General features: G+C 53.5%; 9 protein-coding genes across 9 annotated transcripts; 4 read left to right on the plus strand and 5 right to left on the minus strand.

Annotated features, from left to right (window-relative positions):
- Positions 1 to 544: 544 nt before the first annotated feature.
- On the plus strand, positions 545 to 2,389 carry LTS14_003744 (uncharacterized protein; the record flags this gene model as incomplete). The annotated part of the gene is made up of 1 exon (XM_064836447.1): positions 545 to 2,389. One exon carries the CDS (start codon positions 545 to 547, stop codon positions 2,387 to 2,389), a length of 1,845 nt encoding a protein of 614 aa, XP_064695838.1.
- A 477-nt stretch (positions 2,390 to 2,866) lies between these two features.
- Positions 2,867 to 4,304, minus strand: LTS14_003745 (uncharacterized protein; the record flags this gene model as incomplete). Its single annotated transcript, XM_064836448.1, has 2 exons — positions 2,867 to 4,002; positions 4,052 to 4,304. 2 exons carry the CDS (start codon positions 4,302 to 4,304, stop codon positions 2,867 to 2,869), a joined length of 1,389 nt encoding a protein of 462 aa, XP_064695839.1.
- Positions 4,305 to 4,739: 435 nt separating this feature from the next.
- Positions 4,740 to 5,471, plus strand: LTS14_003746 (uncharacterized protein; the record flags this gene model as incomplete). Its single annotated transcript, XM_064836449.1, has 1 exon — positions 4,740 to 5,471. One exon carries the CDS (start codon positions 4,740 to 4,742, stop codon positions 5,469 to 5,471), a length of 732 nt encoding a protein of 243 aa, XP_064695840.1.
- A 348-nt stretch (positions 5,472 to 5,819) lies between these two features.
- LTS14_003747 (uncharacterized protein) lies at positions 5,820 to 6,217 on the plus strand (the record flags this gene model as incomplete). The annotated part of the gene is made up of 2 exons (XM_064836450.1): positions 5,820 to 5,897; positions 5,960 to 6,217. The coding sequence occupies 2 exons, from the start codon at positions 5,820 to 5,822 to the stop codon at positions 6,215 to 6,217; spliced, it is 336 nt and encodes a 111-aa protein (XP_064695841.1).
- Positions 6,218 to 6,368: 151 nt separating this feature from the next.
- On the minus strand, positions 6,369 to 7,106 carry LTS14_003748 (uncharacterized protein; the record flags this gene model as incomplete). The annotated part of the gene is made up of 2 exons (XM_064836451.1): positions 6,369 to 6,543; positions 6,613 to 7,106. 2 exons carry the CDS (start codon positions 7,104 to 7,106, stop codon positions 6,369 to 6,371), a joined length of 669 nt encoding a protein of 222 aa, XP_064695842.1.
- A 330-nt stretch (positions 7,107 to 7,436) lies between these two features.
- Positions 7,437 to 10,026, minus strand: TGL5 (Lipase 5; the record flags this gene model as incomplete). Its single annotated transcript, XM_064836452.1, is given in 2 exon segments — positions 7,437 to 9,921; positions 9,935 to 10,026. The coding sequence occupies 2 exon segments, from the start codon at positions 10,024 to 10,026 to the stop codon at positions 7,437 to 7,439; spliced, it is 2,577 nt and encodes an 858-aa protein (XP_064695843.1).
- An 831-nt stretch (positions 10,027 to 10,857) lies between these two features.
- Positions 10,858 to 11,913, minus strand: LTS14_003750 (uncharacterized protein; the record flags this gene model as incomplete). The annotated part of the gene is made up of 1 exon (XM_064836453.1): positions 10,858 to 11,913. The coding sequence occupies one exon, from the start codon at positions 11,911 to 11,913 to the stop codon at positions 10,858 to 10,860; it is 1,056 nt and encodes a 351-aa protein (XP_064695844.1).
- A 797-nt stretch (positions 11,914 to 12,710) lies between these two features.
- On the minus strand, positions 12,711 to 13,234 carry LTS14_003751 (uncharacterized protein; the record flags this gene model as incomplete). Its single annotated transcript, XM_064836454.1, has 2 exons — positions 12,711 to 13,179; positions 13,227 to 13,234. The coding sequence occupies 2 exons, from the start codon at positions 13,232 to 13,234 to the stop codon at positions 12,711 to 12,713; spliced, it is 477 nt and encodes a 158-aa protein (XP_064695845.1).
- A 319-nt stretch (positions 13,235 to 13,553) lies between these two features.
- LTS14_003752 (uncharacterized protein) lies at positions 13,554 to 14,417 on the plus strand (the record flags this gene model as incomplete). Its single annotated transcript, XM_064836455.1, has 1 exon — positions 13,554 to 14,417. The coding sequence occupies one exon, from the start codon at positions 13,554 to 13,556 to the stop codon at positions 14,415 to 14,417; it is 864 nt and encodes a 287-aa protein (XP_064695846.1).
- Positions 14,418 to 16,178: the final 1,761 nt, after the last annotated feature.

Consider the following 16,178-nt stretch of genomic DNA (forward strand, 5'->3'; position numbering starts at 1 on the left):
GGAGTCTGTACGGGAGTCTGAGTCTAGGTGGGGAGGCTGTATTATGACTGCACGAATTGTTCAATAAGAATGCGAACTGTCTATCAAGATCTTGCTATACATTTCCTGTCTAGTGCGACGCCTTTACAATGCCCACATTTGGAGAAAACTCTCCCAAGCAAAAGCCATAGAAGTTACCATAGTATGCGCATAATAGTGCGTGCCTCAGGCTCACTGCTCAGCATTTAGCCGCCATTAACCGGCGTCTGGCTTCTGGTCCTGGCATTAGCATCAGACCCACGTATATTTTTGCTTTGGTCGTGATGGTCGGTGAGATGCGGCTGTAGTGTCGGCGTTGAGACAAGAGCGAAATACACCGCGTGTCGTAGTTGTGTTGAGCTTTCACTTAAGATAAGTAGAAGACAAGCACTATTGATCGATACATCTACACTTCCTACTCTACCAAGGTACTACCCCACTCGTGAACACAGTACGGTACTTCCTGCCGTGTCACGCGACTCTCACGCTCAACGTAGTGAAGCGTAGCTGAGAGCTCGCAGCCGACATGGACACGATACCCATGAACCCATGGGCCTTCCTCAAGGCAAAGGTCGGCGCCAGCATGTCTACGGGAAGCGGACCACTGTACATGGGCTTCGACCTGTCAACGCAACAGTTGAAAGGTCTTTGCGTCGACTCGGACCTGAAACTTGTCTACGAAGCCAAAGTCGATTTCGACGCTGATCTCCAGAAATATGGCATCGAAAAGGGCGTTCTGACCAACCCCACTGAAGGCGAGGTCTTCGCTCCTCCAGCGATGTGGCTTGAAGCTGTTGATCTTGTCCTCGATCGCCTGCGAGAGGAGGGACTGGACTTCAGTCGAGTGAAGGGATTGTCCGGAGCAGGCATGCAACACGGAACAGTCTTCTGGTCACGAGAAGCAGAAGCTCTGCTGAAGGCCCTCGACAGCAAGAAGTCACTTGTCGAGCAACTTGCGCCGAAAGGTACTTATGTACCAAATGGCGCTTTTGCTCATCCTATGAGTCCCAACTGGCAAGACGCGAGCACGCAGAAGCAGTGCGACCTCTTCGATGAGCATCTGGGCAGTCCGCAGACGCTCGCCAATGCCACAGGAAGCAAAGCTCATCATCGATTCAGTGGACCTCAGATCCTTAGATACAAGACAAAGTACCCAGAGCACTACGAGAAGACATCAAGGATCTCATTAGTTTCTGCTTTCCTGGCTTCTGTGTTCTTAGGCAAGTTCGCACCAATGGACATCAGCGACGTCACCGGCATGAACCTTTGGGACGTTGGCAAGGGAGCTTTCTCCGACGACCTCCTCGAACTCGCAGCAGGAAGCAAAGAGGCCGCCAGAGCCCTTAAACAGAAGTTGGGCCACGTCCCAGAATCAGGCGGTGACAGCTTCGGCAATATAAGCTCATACTTCACCTCCCGCTATAACTTCCCCAAGGACTGCCAAATCATCCCCTTTACAGGCGACAACCCGTCCACCATCCTTGCCCTGCCCCTGCGCCCCTCAGACGCAATGGTCAGTCTAGGGACCAGCACAACATTCTTGATGAGCACTCCCGTATGGAAGCCCGACCCAGCATACCACTTCATGAACCACCCGACGACCGCCGGCCTGTACATGTTCATGCTCTGCTACAAGAACGGCGGCCTGGCCCGCGAACAGATCCGGGACCAAGTCCCCGGCACTACCAACAAATCCTGGGACTCATTCAACTCAGTGGCTCTTGCCACTCCACCAGTCTCACTAGAATCTGATTCAGACAACATGAGACTAGGCCTTTACTTCCCACGCCCCGAGATCGTCCCCAACCTCCACGCAGGCCAATGGCGTTTCAACTACTCACCCACCACCGGCAAGCTCACTGAAACATCTTCCGATTTCTTGTCGGACGACGCCCGAAACATAGTAGAATCGCAATTCCTCTCCCTCCGCCTCCGATCAACCAACCTGCTCAAAGCCGAACAAGACCTCACGACCGGCAAGACCCTGCCACCACAACCCCGAAGAGTCTACCTCGTAGGCGGCGGCTCCGCCAACCCTGCTATAGCCCAAATCGCCGGCGAAGTCCTCGGCTCCGTAGAAGGAGTCTACAAACTCGACATCGGCGGCAACGCTTGCGCACTAGGTTCAGCCTATAAGTCCGTCTGGGCGTGTGAGAGGAAGGCGGGTCAGACCTTCGAGGATCTAATTGGGAGTAGGTGGGACGAGAGTCAGTTTGTGAAGAAAGTGGCGGAGGGGTACAGGGAGGGGGTGTTTGAGAAGTATGGGGTTGCTGTTGAGGGATTTGAGAAGATGGAGAGGGTGGTCCTTGGGGAGGAAGGCGAGGAGTATGGGAAGATGACTGGTGGGGTTGTTTTCAGGAGCGCGAAGTGATAGTTGTCATTTTCGAGTTGAGGTTATTATATGGCGCAGGTTGGGAAAGAGTATTTAGCTAGTCAGTCTGTTTGTTGTAGCAAGTACTCATCGTGAACAGCAATTTTGTCGTGTAAGCCGAACGTGAACGAACGCAGCACAAAAGTTAAATCCTGCAGTCTATTCGGAATCAAAACGCAGCACACAATCCTGGCAATCTGTTTGGTAGTCCTAGAAACCCCCTCTCTTCCCCTCCGCTTCTTCATGTTCGACTCGTCTTCTGTCTTGCTTCTGCGGCACTCTTTTATAATTAAGACTTGCTGGCCACTATTGACAATTTATGTGCAGCCAATGTCTTTGGAGCTGTCGTCCGGTGGAACGAGATTCTTTTCTGTCTGCCTTGTACATCGTGTTGTGCGAATATCGCGCGACCGAAGTCGGTCTGAGGGTGATGTTGTTCGTCGTGTGCTCCATTGTAGAGCCTTCGCATCTCCGCCATCACGTCGGGACCCACAGCTTGCGTGACACGCCGCGAGTGGCTGGCCCAGCGCCTCTCGGTCGCTCGAAGCTGTCTGGGTCGATTTGTCCACCTGATGGTGTCTGCGCGGGCGTATAGCCTCCGCGGGCAAAATTGCCACGCCCACGTCCACCACGAAAGTTGCCACGGGAATTATTGCCACGTGGTAAGAAGCCGCTGTTTTGCATGGCGCCACGTGCGGAAGACGGTAGGTTAGGGCCTGTAGGCTTGACCGCCGTGGGTGAAGCAGTTGGCACTTTCGTTCGGCCGAATGAGTTCGGGTCGATCACATTCGGTGGTAGCTGCTGCTGGGCCATCGTGGCGGGTGCGCGGGGTGGCGGCTTGTACACCACCTCGTCCTCATCAACCGTTACCGGAGCGACTGAAGCTGGTGTGGCCGCAACGAATTGTTGATTCTCGCGACTCTGCAAACTCAGACGGTTGCGCACGTCACGGTCCTCTCGGCCCACAGCTTCACGTAGCTGCTCTAGCCTCTTCGACCTTATGTCGAAGCGCTTGGTGTAGTGCACCTTCTGTGGATCATTACACAAGAAGATGAAGGTCTCCAGCGCAGCGACTGGATCAAGCTCTTGATGAATGCGCCAGAGGATGTAGTTGAAAAGTGGCTGGAATCGTCCGGGCACACTTGCGCTGGCTGTTGGCAGTGCTGCGGACGCGCTCAATGGCGTGGATATCGACTTAGCTGGAGATGGATCTGCTTTTGCAGGGCTCGTTGGTGGCGAAACAGCACTGATAGATGACCGAATACTCTGCATGGACGAAGCGGAGCCAGAGCCGACAGAAGCTGCAGAGCTGACTGATGACTTAAGTCGGACCTCCGAGATGGTCAGCTTGCTGGCAGTGGCATCCGGAAGGCTATCGAGATGCGTGCTGGCATCTTGATTTTCCTCATGGTACATATCCTGCTCGGAGAAGAGTGTACGCGGCACGGAGAAGCGTTCCACTTCAGCCCACTGGTCGTAGTACTGGTCACCGCCTTGTAGGGTGACGGCATGAGGGTACTTCGAGGTCGCATCGTCCAACCACTCTAGCGTCTCTCGCACATCCTCACCATGCTTGTTGGTTGCGCCCTTCTGACGGCTAAGCTGCTCGAGCGCTGAGGACAGTCAGCACCACTTCACGTGTCGCCAAGAACGTTCGCCTACCGTATAGAGGCACGAACAGCCTTATCTGGCCGTTCTTGACCCACTGACGTATGCCGTTCCTCGTGCTTCTCTTCACGCCAGCCACCAATGCCGTATCGTCGACGATGCAGTTGAAGATCTTTCGGTTTGCTGGTGTATACGCCACTTGCGGGCCGTTTTGAGATACGGGACGAGAACGAGCGCCGCCACGCATCTTGCTGTTGGCCGTGGTAGGGCGTTGAGTGGTCTGCGAAAGGTTATTGTGTGAGTACATGTACGGGCGCTTGCTTGGCGCTGTCAAGTGAATGAAAAAAGCTGCCGACGATGGTGCAGTAGAAGGATGAAAGACTAGGCAGAGGGCGAGTTTGTGTAGCCTACCGGTCGCATCGTTGTTGGAGTAATTATGTCCATCATGGTCTAGCAATCTTTCCTTCCTTCACGGCATTGTTCGGTATCGCTTTCCTACGGCGCAAGAGATGCGCTTGCAGACTGCAGGGGTTGACACATGGCGTACGTGATTGAGTGTGACTCAGCGACTTCGCCGGCGAAGCATGTGCGGAGAAAGGTGCCGAGTGTATCGTTATGCTTGAAGCAGTGGAGGTTGGACCTCGAAGAGTGGGTGGTGACATGAATGACGCCAAGACTTGGCCAAAAGTCGTGGCTGGTATGCTCGAAATGGAAGCCATGTGTGGCGATGGAAGTCTGCATCATGTCTACCAAAACTATCCTCATCTCTGGAGCAGCCAATGGTCTGGGAGCGGCCTTTGTGGATGCTTATAGAACACAATTAGATGCGCAAATACTAGCCGTCGACAGGAGCCCGATCGACGCAAACCATGAAAATGTCAAACGGTTCCAGGTCGACCTCGCCGATGAGGCCTCCATAAAAACATTCGCTCGACATATCAAAGACACACCCATCGATCTCGTCATACACTCAGCTGGCATACGAGGTCTAGTGCCCCGACTCGAAGAAGAACATCACGGCAATGTGGAAGCCTGCGAGACCCTCGAGGCCATGGACATCGCTACCATGATCAACACTTTCCAGATCAACGCTGCAGGCACATTTCTGCTCTTCCGAACTATCCTCCCAAATCTCCGTCTAGCCAAGGACCCAAAGGTCATTGTCATGTCTTCACGAATGGGCAGTCTAGGCAACAATTACACCGGGAACCGTGCCGCTGGCTCGGCATATGCCTATCGTGCTTCGAAAGCTGCGCTGAATGCTATCGTCAGGAGCTTCGTAGTAGATGTGCCGGAGGTGACATTCGTGCTATGCCATCCTGGTCGGGTCGAGACAAAGCTGGTGAGGTGGAAGGAGGATGGCGCTATTCGTGCCCAGGAGAGCGTTGAGGGATTGCTGCCGTTGATCGAGAGATGGGGCAAAGCGGATAGTGGATGTTATTATGATAGGTTTGGCGACGCCATTCAGTGGTAATAGGTCAATACAACTACTCTACTCCATATGGTGACGATGTTGAAGGAGAAAGAGCATATATAGTATAGATACAGTACACATAGATTGAGTCTAGCACAGAGAAACCCTGTGCATTGGCGTTCTGCTTGCACATTAGCAACCCACAACAATTATCCGAGATCTAAGATTCCTCTTCAGAGCCAGCAGTAGGGCAATGTGGTCCTAGAAGGGATGGCAGCAAGCGATTACTGATCTCCGTTCGTCCTGAGCGGGGCACTTTGGACGTGAAACAATCCGTGCCTTCCTTCTTCTGTCCTCCCTTGCCACCACATTCAATGTTACGTACGCGAACCATCCATCGACGAAAGCATGGAAGAACTCAAAGATCGTAATAGCTACGTCAAGGCCAGCAATGCCGATGGCCTCGCAATCCTCGAAGCCACCACCGTATCGTCATCTCCCAGACCTCACCATCTATCGTACAACTCTTGATCTGACTAATCTTGCAGACATGGTGCTCCCAATGCAAAGCAATCGCACCCTTCGTCGAAAAAATGATCAAGCGCTACCCAGAAGCACGTTTCTACAAGTACGACACTGATACAGCCGACGACATCAGCCAGGAACTTGCTGCCAACCAGATGCCAACGTTCCATGTCTTTAAGGACGGTGATCTTTTGGGAAGTGTCACTGGAGCGCGGGCAGCAGAGCTGGAGAAGCTGATCAAGCAGGGGTATGATGGGAAGGTTGGTGAGGATGAGGAGTAAAGTATGTACCGAATCTGATTAATATCCATTCGCGACCTCTGGACGAAGTACTGTCTGTAACCACGATGATCATTGTATGTACAGGTTTCATGAGATTGACGGAAAGAAGAACCAAGTCATCGAATCACATATAGAGAAGTCCACCAACATTCTACCAGCCCTGGCGACCACCAGCAGCAGTCGCAGCACTTGGCCAAGCCGTAGTCTTGAACCCACTAGGCCCGCCCCAATTCTGGGCACCGGCACTGGTTGGCCATGAGTATCCAGTCTTACTCGGCGACCAAGCTGAGCTGATAGCGCTGCATGCTTGTGCAGGCAATTTCATGCTAGAAGAGAAAGGCAGTCAGTCTCGCTGTGCACTGGGAACCGTAAGTTGAGGCATAGGATCGACTTACTATCCATTGCTCCCAGCAATCAACACATGAAACTGATCCTGCCACTGTCCATCATTCGTTGCCGCTTGACAGGTCACGGGACTACCCCATAGAGCACATTTGATAACAGTCATAGCCGTGGGGTTAGGACAAGCATCGCCAGGAAGAAGTGTAGGGTTCCGTTCGAAGTACAAGTTCGTGCCTACGCAACCGGTCGTGTTGTCGCAGATAGCGGTGCAGGCTCCGGCGTCATATGTCTTGAGTGCGTAGTAGCCTAGGTAGACATTGTTGCTTGATGCAAATTCCGAGGCGTTGAGATTAGTGAAGACATTCTGGTAAAGCGAAGGGGTCGCGGCGTTAGACGCAGCGGAGGCGAATGCTGGGAGGGCCTTGAAGCTTGCGTCATCGTTGGGAGAGGGCGTTGGTCCGTAGCCTGGTAGCATAGAGGTGCATGGGGTCTGCTGTGCTACTACAATGGCGGCGAGGCCGACTATGGCGGTGGTCAAAGCGTACATCTTTGCGGGTGGGATGTGCGAGCGTCTGTGGGCGAGGTGGCAGGGTGGAATGTAGGTATCATGAAGGCAGTATCTATGGGTCAGTGGCAGAGTGCGTCGCCGGATGCGGTGGACGCCACGAGTGTAAGAGACAAAGCCGCAGGGCGACGGAAAGGTGCGCGGCAGACGAAGGCCATCAACACAAACAAAGCGAATAAGTAGTCTGGGCTGTGCCACCACTTGGGCTGATAGCGACATTAGCGAGTGATACGTGGCTCAATTTGAAAGGTTGATCTGGTACTGTTCTTCATGTATTCGATTTAATATTGTAATATTATACATCTCTCCGAATCATCGCTTAGGTGGAGGCAGCAACTCTCTCATGCCGGTACTGCTGCTTCGATTCTCACTTCGCCTATTGCTGAATAGATTGATCCTCAGGCCAGACTTCCTAGATTTCCGCGCCGTCTCGGGTCGCTGTTCTGCGCTGTCTTCGCTCGCAGCTGGTGATGAAGGTCGAGCTTGCGATCTTGACAATTGCAATGGGCTTTCGTTGCCGTGAATCACCTGCTCGTACTGTGCCTCAGGTGTGGTTTGCTTGTATTCCTGGGTAGGGGTCATCGTGAGATTGGTGGGCCGAGGGCGGAGTGATTGAGAGCTAGTCGGAGACCCAGGAAGGAACGATCTGTATGTCATGCTTGGCGTCGCTGGCTGAGAACTTGATGGGAACAGTTGCCGGGTGGCCGGCTGATCTCCATCATGCGGAGAGCCTGGCGAGAGTGAAGTTTCGGAGTCCTCGTCACTGCTGTCATAGTCGTTGTCCGTGACTGGTGTCGGCGACGCGGAAGTCGCTGATAGCGCCTCGTCAGTAGATGACGGATAGTCCATTGTACTCGGCCCTGCCCCACTCGTGGTTATGGTTGGCACAGAATTTCCAGCAGCTCGACCCTCAGGCATATCCCGTTTTCGTCGTCTAGATCTCTGTCGCGATATGATCATGCTCCTAATACTGTTGTGGCTGCTTCTACTGCTTCGGCGCGGCCGTCCTCGATCGGCACGATCGACGGCAGCCTGGCCGAATTGGGCTGTTCTGGCTTCGAGTTGCTCAGGACTAAAGACTGAGGCGGCCATCGTCCTTCGTACCGCCCAGTCCAGCTTCATTTCGACCGCAAGATGATTTCGTATGCGACTAAGCTTCGGCCATGTCGCGCGCTCGCCATTGATCAGAGCGTGGCGCATGAATTCCGGCGACGGATTTGTCAGGACATTTGGGAACTGTATGTATGATATTTCGGGTAGGATAGTAATGTCGCCAGAGTATCTCTGACCCAATATCGACCTGACTTTAGTCAAAGTATTGGGCATGACACCAAGTTCAGTGAGAGCATGCAGTCTGTGTAACGCCTCTCCTTTCGCATATCCTGCTACGCCGTTGAACCAGCTGGGCGCAGGTCGGCAGACCGAAGCATGTTGGGTGTCTGCAGGCTTATCGTTGTCGTCCACAATGAGGAAGGGTATGACATGAGGATTCACTTGCGACACGATGAAATGGTTCACGTTGAACTGCTCCGCCAGCCTAGTTATTGGTAGATCGTTGTCGATTGAGCCGTCGATGTACCCGCTAGCAGAGTCGTCTAGCTTAGTGACATCGATGGACCCAGATTTCCGCTCGAAGAGACATGCAGGGTTGTATATGCCAGGTACGGAGCATGAGGCAGAGACAGCACTCCATATCACGACGTCCGGCGACGTCACATAATTAAGAATCTTACCCGCATCGTTCATGTCAGCGGTCGAGACACAAATGTTCAATATGCGTTGCGTCTTGTTATAGGCATCCAGAAAAGTCATGTTTCCGACGAGGCTCGTCATGACACGTTCCAGGTTGGCGATGTCGTAAATAATGCCCTTTGTGACGAACTTTAGAAGCTTCTTCAGAGGACTACTCTTCTCTGCTTCTGATTCGAAGACATCGAGCTCGCCCGTGCAGAAGTCTTCCAGCATCTGAGGTATTTCGTGGTCTCGTTTTGTACACAGAACGGCGCAGACAATGCTACCCGCGGAAGCGCCAGATATGATGCGTGGCAAGAGATCGGCTTCCCACAAAGCCTTGACGACTCCAATGTGATTCATGCCGAAAGTGCCACCTCCCGACAGTAACAACGCGCTGCGTCCAAATGCTTGACGGATGAGCTTCATCTCCTGACAGAGGTCCTTTGCTTGCTTTGTCCCTTGATACTCTTCGCCGGCCTCAAGCACTATCCTCTCGATACTGGTGGTGGCTGTACTGATATACTGTTCGATGAGCCGCTTCGTGCCTGTGCGACTGTGCTTATATAATTCCACATTGCCAAACTCTCCCAAACTTCGTGTCAAGGAGGTGCGGCACTGCCAGCGCAGATCGGCCACATCTCCTCGCTGGTGAGCGGCCTGAAGGCTGGCCAGTCGATCTTTGACGAAATCGACATCATAGTCTTCGCATTCGTCTTTGGCCTTCCACTCTTCTGCACCTTCTAGCTCATCCAGTGTGGTGGCCGCTGCATGCCATTCTTCATAGGTCTTGGCACCCTGTAGACGTAGCAAGGCAATATTGCGCTCCCGCTCGGCCGGAGTCTGCAAGAGCCCAGCACTTTGACCGAGAGATCCTGCAATCGAGCCGATGGTGTCGAAGGGACTTCTGACCAGCGACTGTACCGGCTGTACTAATGCCGCAAGACTCTGCGAGCGCCTGACCACATTCGCCGGCTTCCCAGGAGTGCCATGACCTCCGCCATCCTTCACACGGTGGTGGTATCGTTCAGCCTGCAGAAACATGGGTGTGCGTTGTCGCCATGCGCTGGGGCATACACGATGTGGGACGTAAGGGCTGTAGTCGGTGACTATATGTCGGTTGAAGACCGGTCGAGGTCCTATGAGCCTCGTCACTGACGACAGTCAGCATCTTTACGAAGGCTGTGAAGGCCCGGCTTGACTGCTGGTGGACTGGTCATGCGCCGAGGGCATACGCTAGAGCACGAGCCTAAACTTCACCAACGAAGCAATGACGAGGCTTGGCGCCGGCACTTCTCACGTGCCGGGACGGGTTGGGAAAGGCTTGCTAGTGAACCACACTTCACGATCTCGTTTGACCGTTCAGCCCGTATGCTGGCTGGCCAAACTGTTTACTTACCACCAGCAGCGCGCGGAGTGATCGTGAGGAGTCATGGACGCTGTTGGCGGTTACGCCACCTCGCAGCCGCAATGATGACCGGATGGGGATCGACAATCAGCTGAAACAAAGAGCCATGAGGCAACAGCCTACGGCAACGAATCGTCGGCTCTCACGAAGTACACCACTATGAAAGCTGAGCGCATATTCGAAATATTTGTGGACGTACACTGCACACCATCGGATGACCCACAGTCGATCATAGCAAGATCTCGCTTACTTGCAGCCGACGCGTGCCATTACGGTCATACGTACCTGGGGCCAAGTGTGTACGTACCTACATGTCAGTACATGTATCTCAAGCAAAGACTGTCCTCGAGCCACGGCCGTGAAGGAAGGATTATCATTTTTAGGAAGACAGTGCTCATTGCTTTCCAGTCAATCATCATACCGTCATGCACAAATTCCCCAGGTCTCCGCGCGATGAAACCCAGAGTTTGACTTGACCACTCCTCATGTTCTCAACCATCCAGACTATTTGGTAGCTCACTCGCTTGACTTATTGGGTTCCGATCGAGAGAACTATAGTAGCGATTGATACACTTCTACCTGGAGCCCGCTCGCCTACAGCAAAGACGCCTGACCACTACCGATGTGCAGCACTCGCGGAACAGTTTTCGCACCACCCTTAGCTTCTGATCCCTCCCTTCCCAACGCCCATTCAATGGTACGAGGTGTATCATGAACCCACAACATCCGCATGACCACTCCAGCATACTCCAAAGGTAAATTGTGTGACACGATCCAGTGCTTAGGCTCACCAAGCATGCGCCACAGACGTAGACCACCGTCAGCACCATACGTATTCACCATACCCATGGCACGACTTTCCTTGAGACCGTGAAAAAGTGCAAGTGGCTGTGGCTGTGGCGATGATTGGAGAAATGCTTGTAGTGGTTTCTGGTCGAGCCTGAGACCGTGCGGTGACTGGTAGATCGCTTGGTGCTCTTCTTGTCCATCTGGCGACGTTCGAGTCCAGATGAGCGCGAAAAGGTAGTTCAGCTCGTGATGACCGGGCAAGCGTATAGGTGATAGCCATTCAGGTAGTCCGTCGGAATGCTGTAGACTCCGCCACGTAGAAGCATTGGGAGCCATGTCATGTACGAGACTGATGTGCTCGAAGTGGTTGAGAGCTTGCACTGTATTCTGGCCCTGTGGCGTAAGGACAACAGGTATGCGCTTGTCGAACAAGCGCAAAGTGGGCTCATGCAGATGATCCGAGTAGTGGAAACCGAGCAGAATGGCGTCCACAATCGGTGACTCTGATTGCTTGAAAGTGCGCCCGTTGCATGCAGCCCAAGTCGTCTCGATACGGCGCACGATATCGTCGATATCCTCCGCCGTAGCTGCTGCTGGAGGCGCAGCAAGATTGAGATAGACCAACCACGGTCCGACGGGGCCAGGTAGACCCGTAGGTCCATTGAGCCAGGGCTCGAAGACGATGTGGAAGAATGCTTTGCCAGTCTCCTCACGTTCTTTGCTGGGGCGAGGAAAGGACCATAGCCATGTATTATCACCGTTAAGTGAGATGATGATTGGTCTTAATTCCTTTGCGTCTACAGCGACTTTGATGGCATCTTGTAACTGCGCCAGCTCGATACCGCTACTGACAGACTCCATGACACTATAGAGTTTCAGTATAGCAGAAAGCAGAAGTGGTCGTGAGATATCACGCTGGCCAGGCTCCCACAGCAATCAAGGTAGCTTGCCGAAGGCATGGCTTGGCATACTAGCGAAGGATCAGTGCGACCATGATATAGGCACGCTCGTATAAGGCCTGTGCACGAGGAAGGAAGGTGTGAGAGTGACTGCCGGGTGTGGCCCCAACTACGTCTGCCAAGCAGCAATCCAGCCCTACGCGTTTCACATACATACACCTTACGTTCAATGACGGCCCACGCAGATCCTATACACTACCGAGGTAAGGCTATACTCCGATGTTCAAGCCGTCGATGCGTAGCCACGATATGGAAGGTGAGACTATAAATTGATTACACATTCTGTACGCCCAGCCGGCTATCGACATGAACGTCCGCAGTAGGCTTCTGGCACTTCCGTTTCAATGTTGTTTCTCCTATTGCTCGTGTCGGCTTCGCTGCTTAGTCGTGGTGGACTTCAGGCAATGATGCGAAGTAGGCGACTTGCTCCAAGCTGCGCAGTTTCACGCGAGGTCACAAGTCTCGGCGTGATGTTGCGAGTATCTGTAGCCTCTTCTGTCGGGATCGCTGTACAATTCAAGCGAGTCTGAAGAGTCCGGATGGCATCAGATTGGGAGGCATCAAATCTCCACTCAAGTCTGGTTTGCGAATCGAATGGCAATGGTTGGCTGTGCGCCAAGTCATATTATGGATCATTCCGATGACCGCGACCCGCAAGTAAGCGGGAGGTTCTCCCTCTGATAGTTGCCGCTGTTCCATCTAGTCCTGCTCAATGGCCAATTGCTCCATAGCCTTGACACCATGCTCGAGCTCCCTAACCCTCTGCCCGATTCTCCTTTTCACCTCCTCGGCCAAGTCGGCATCTGGTCCCTCAACAACCAGCCTATAAGCTTCCTTCACCTTGTCCAACTCCTCTCGTGCGGCTTTGCGGTCCTCTTCGGCATAGACTGTCTGCTTCTCCGTCTCCTCCATTGCTATCTCGAATTCATCCTGTGCTGTTGCATACAGCTCCGTGATCTCTTCTATCCTCTCATCTGCCGTTGACTTGGCGGACAGCCATCGTACCAGGTTTGGTGATACATGCGAAGCATATCTTGCTTGTGATGGGACGGTCTGAGATGGTCGCGTGAGGGTCTTGATGGCTCGAGATGGTGTTTGTGGTCTGGCGAGCCGAAGGGTGCGTATGGCGATTGCTCGACGCATTGTCGCGGAGAACATGGTGTAAGGACTGTGATGTCAAGTGTAGCGTGTAGCCGACGCAGGAGATGCATTTACAACTGCATGGCGGATGATGGACGATGTCAGAATCGAGCTCTGCAATTGGCTCGGCTACAAAGCACGCTACTAAACTGTATCTCGTAGGGTCGAAAATGAGCCCAAGCGGTCGGCTTATTAGTTGCTCAGGCGTCGAGTGAGTGGCGACGAGACATCAGCAGCAGATCGAGCGCTATGAACGCCAGCCGGATTTCAGATTGACAGAAATAGTTCACCCATATTGATGAACGACGTCCGACCTTTAGTGATAGACACACAATGGTATATGTGACCATCATCGCACTGCTGCTTACAACATCAGTCCTTCTGCTCTACAGTTGGGACAAAATGTCTTGGAACCTCTTCTCATCGTGGCTGCAACCCTCATCATTAGATACAAAGCCGGACTCAGGTACTGATGGACAACCAAACGGACATGCACCTGCTGTGACGATCACGAACCCGGATAAAGAGAACGAAAAGACTCCCAAGGCCGAGGTTTCAAAGACGACGGAAGGCGTACCGACGTTTTCATTGTCGGACGGCGATAATACAACATCGTCGCCAGAGACAGAGACTCCCTCGTTCCCAGCTCTCAATAGTGCCCAACGAGCCAAGCCATCAAATAGTCCGAATAGGATGGCACCACCACCTGCACCGACTCTGATGCCACCACCTGCGCGCCCAGCAACGATCAATCGAGGTCTTGGCCCGCCACCGAGCACAGCTTCCTCACTCCGTCTACCAAGTACAGGACCCCTGCCAAACCGTGGTCCGCCAGCAGGAAGCCAGCAACGTGTTAGCTCCTTATCACCCAACGGCACTGCCGTCTCTGTCCCAAATCCTCGCGGCAAAGTTCTTCTCTCTCCCGGCCACTCGCCAATGGATTGGGCAGCTCTCACCAAATCTTCCTCAGCAGATCTCACAGGCGTCAAAGGCTTCCAACGAGTCACGCCCTCCCAGCTCAAGAAAATGACTGGACGGAAGGGAAAGCCTGCATGGAGTTCTTGGCAAGGGAAGGTGTACAATATTACCCCTTACCTTCCGTTCCATCCCGGCGGTGAAGCGGAGCTGATGAAGGCTGCTGGGCGTGATGGCGCAAAGTTGTTCATGGATGTGCATCCTTGGGTCAATTGGGAGAATATGCTGGGAGCGTGTTTGGTTGGTGTGCTGGTGCCGGAGGAGGAAAGCCCACTGGAAGGATTGGACTGAGGGCATCGATCGATACTTTGCAAGACGCTTCGCTTTGTCTGTTCTGCAATGAAGCAGACCTCTCCCAACGTACCGACCTTCAAGACAATCACGCCGCGTATCGTAATGCTCGTTTGGTGAGAGCTCTCGATCGACGCAAATGCGCGTCAAAGTCTGCTGTGGATATGTGCGGCGGTGTCCGCGCGAGGGCAGTATCACAACGCGGTACACGGAACCATTTCTGAGGTCATGCCGTTCTACGACGGCTTATTATACACACTGCATATAGGTGAAGCCACCGCGTGTAGTCACGATCACTCGCGGGTGGAAATACTGCGCCGGAGGCATTTGAGAAATCGACCGCCGGACACGTTGCAGCCCCTTCGCAAAGTGGCTCGTGGAAAGTGGCGACGCAGCCCGTCACCATCGACAGATTCATCTCGCTCAGCGATGCATGATGCCTGACACGTGCCGAGCACATGCAAAGTCCCGCATGTTGCTTGGAGCGGCAGTCGCAAGCTTCCGTGGCACGACCCTGAGCGAACAGCGATGCATATTCGGAAGTACCTAGGCCTATGCTCTTACGAACCAAGTAAATATCACGTAGATCCATAAATCCGATAGAGCTTATACCGCATGCCGCGACGCAACGCAACATCGCCAACTTTGAAGTGGAGCTCTACCACATCTCGCAGCAGCTCTTGCGGCTAGGAGGAAGCTTTGATCACCCGAGTCATGCTTATATCATATGCATGCGATACGTCAAGCTTGGAAGCACGCACTACATCACAACTCCACTTGGTCGCCACCGGTCACCATACTGTCCCTGTTCATACAGCCAGACCATGGCGTGCACTCTCTCACCATGATCAAGACAACGCTATCGTATCCTCGTGTCCCTTGTACACAGCTGCTGAGAACAGGACATCAACCCCAACACGGCAAAGTACCAGGTCGACTTGGAGAGTGGAGAGACCGAGCGCAGTACTGTACTCCACCATCCGTGCCCCCAAGCACCGACATCCTCCCACCCACAACAACAAAGCTGACCACGAAAGCGCATCACCGCAGGCCCGTGCTCCAACTCCCCAGCGCGCAGGTATAAGTACCTGCTCCCCTCCCACAAACCTCCCTCTCATCTTCTCTCACCCTTTCCCCCTTTTCGCTCCAGCACCTCAACACCTCTTGCACGAAGCCTCTCCCCTATCCGCTTTTGTCATCCCCCTCACTGCGAATTCATCACCCCTTATCATCTGCCACCGCTCCGAGCCCTTCCTTTTGTCGCCCTTATTCTCGCCGCCTCACCCTTTCTTCCTCCTATGCTTGGCGTTCTGTTGTCACCCCCTTGCCCCCTCCTATCCATCACATTCCCATTTCCCCCCTCTGCAGCCCCTTCATGCCCTAGCCCCCTTACCCTTGCCATTGCCTATCCTCCCTTCCTTCATTTACCGCCTTATGCACCCGCCATCATCCACTGCCCCCATCAGTTTCACACTTTGCTTGTGCAGGGTGCTGGAGGGGACCATCGTGCTTTGTTCTTGTCGTGACGCGAGGAAGTCGCGAGCTTTTCAGTAAGCGTGTGATTCGTGATGCCGCTTCCGACCAGTGTAGTAGTATGATGACATGCAGCAGAGTGGGATGTACATGGACGCCTAGTTTAGTCTTTGTGGTCGTCGCTGGTAGTTGGCGAGCGTGCTTACCACTATCATCGCTGTCGCCACTGCCCAAGTGCCACACGGCCGCTGCTGTTTCGATTGCATACATGGTCGCCGCTGTCACTGC

Source organism: Recurvomyces mirabilis, assembly GCF_035927965.1.
Source record: "Recurvomyces mirabilis strain CCFEE 5264 chromosome Unknown scaffold_8, whole genome shotgun sequence".
In the NCBI taxonomy this organism is placed as follows: Eukaryota; Fungi; Ascomycota; class Dothideomycetes; order Mycosphaerellales; family Teratosphaeriaceae; genus Recurvomyces; species Recurvomyces mirabilis.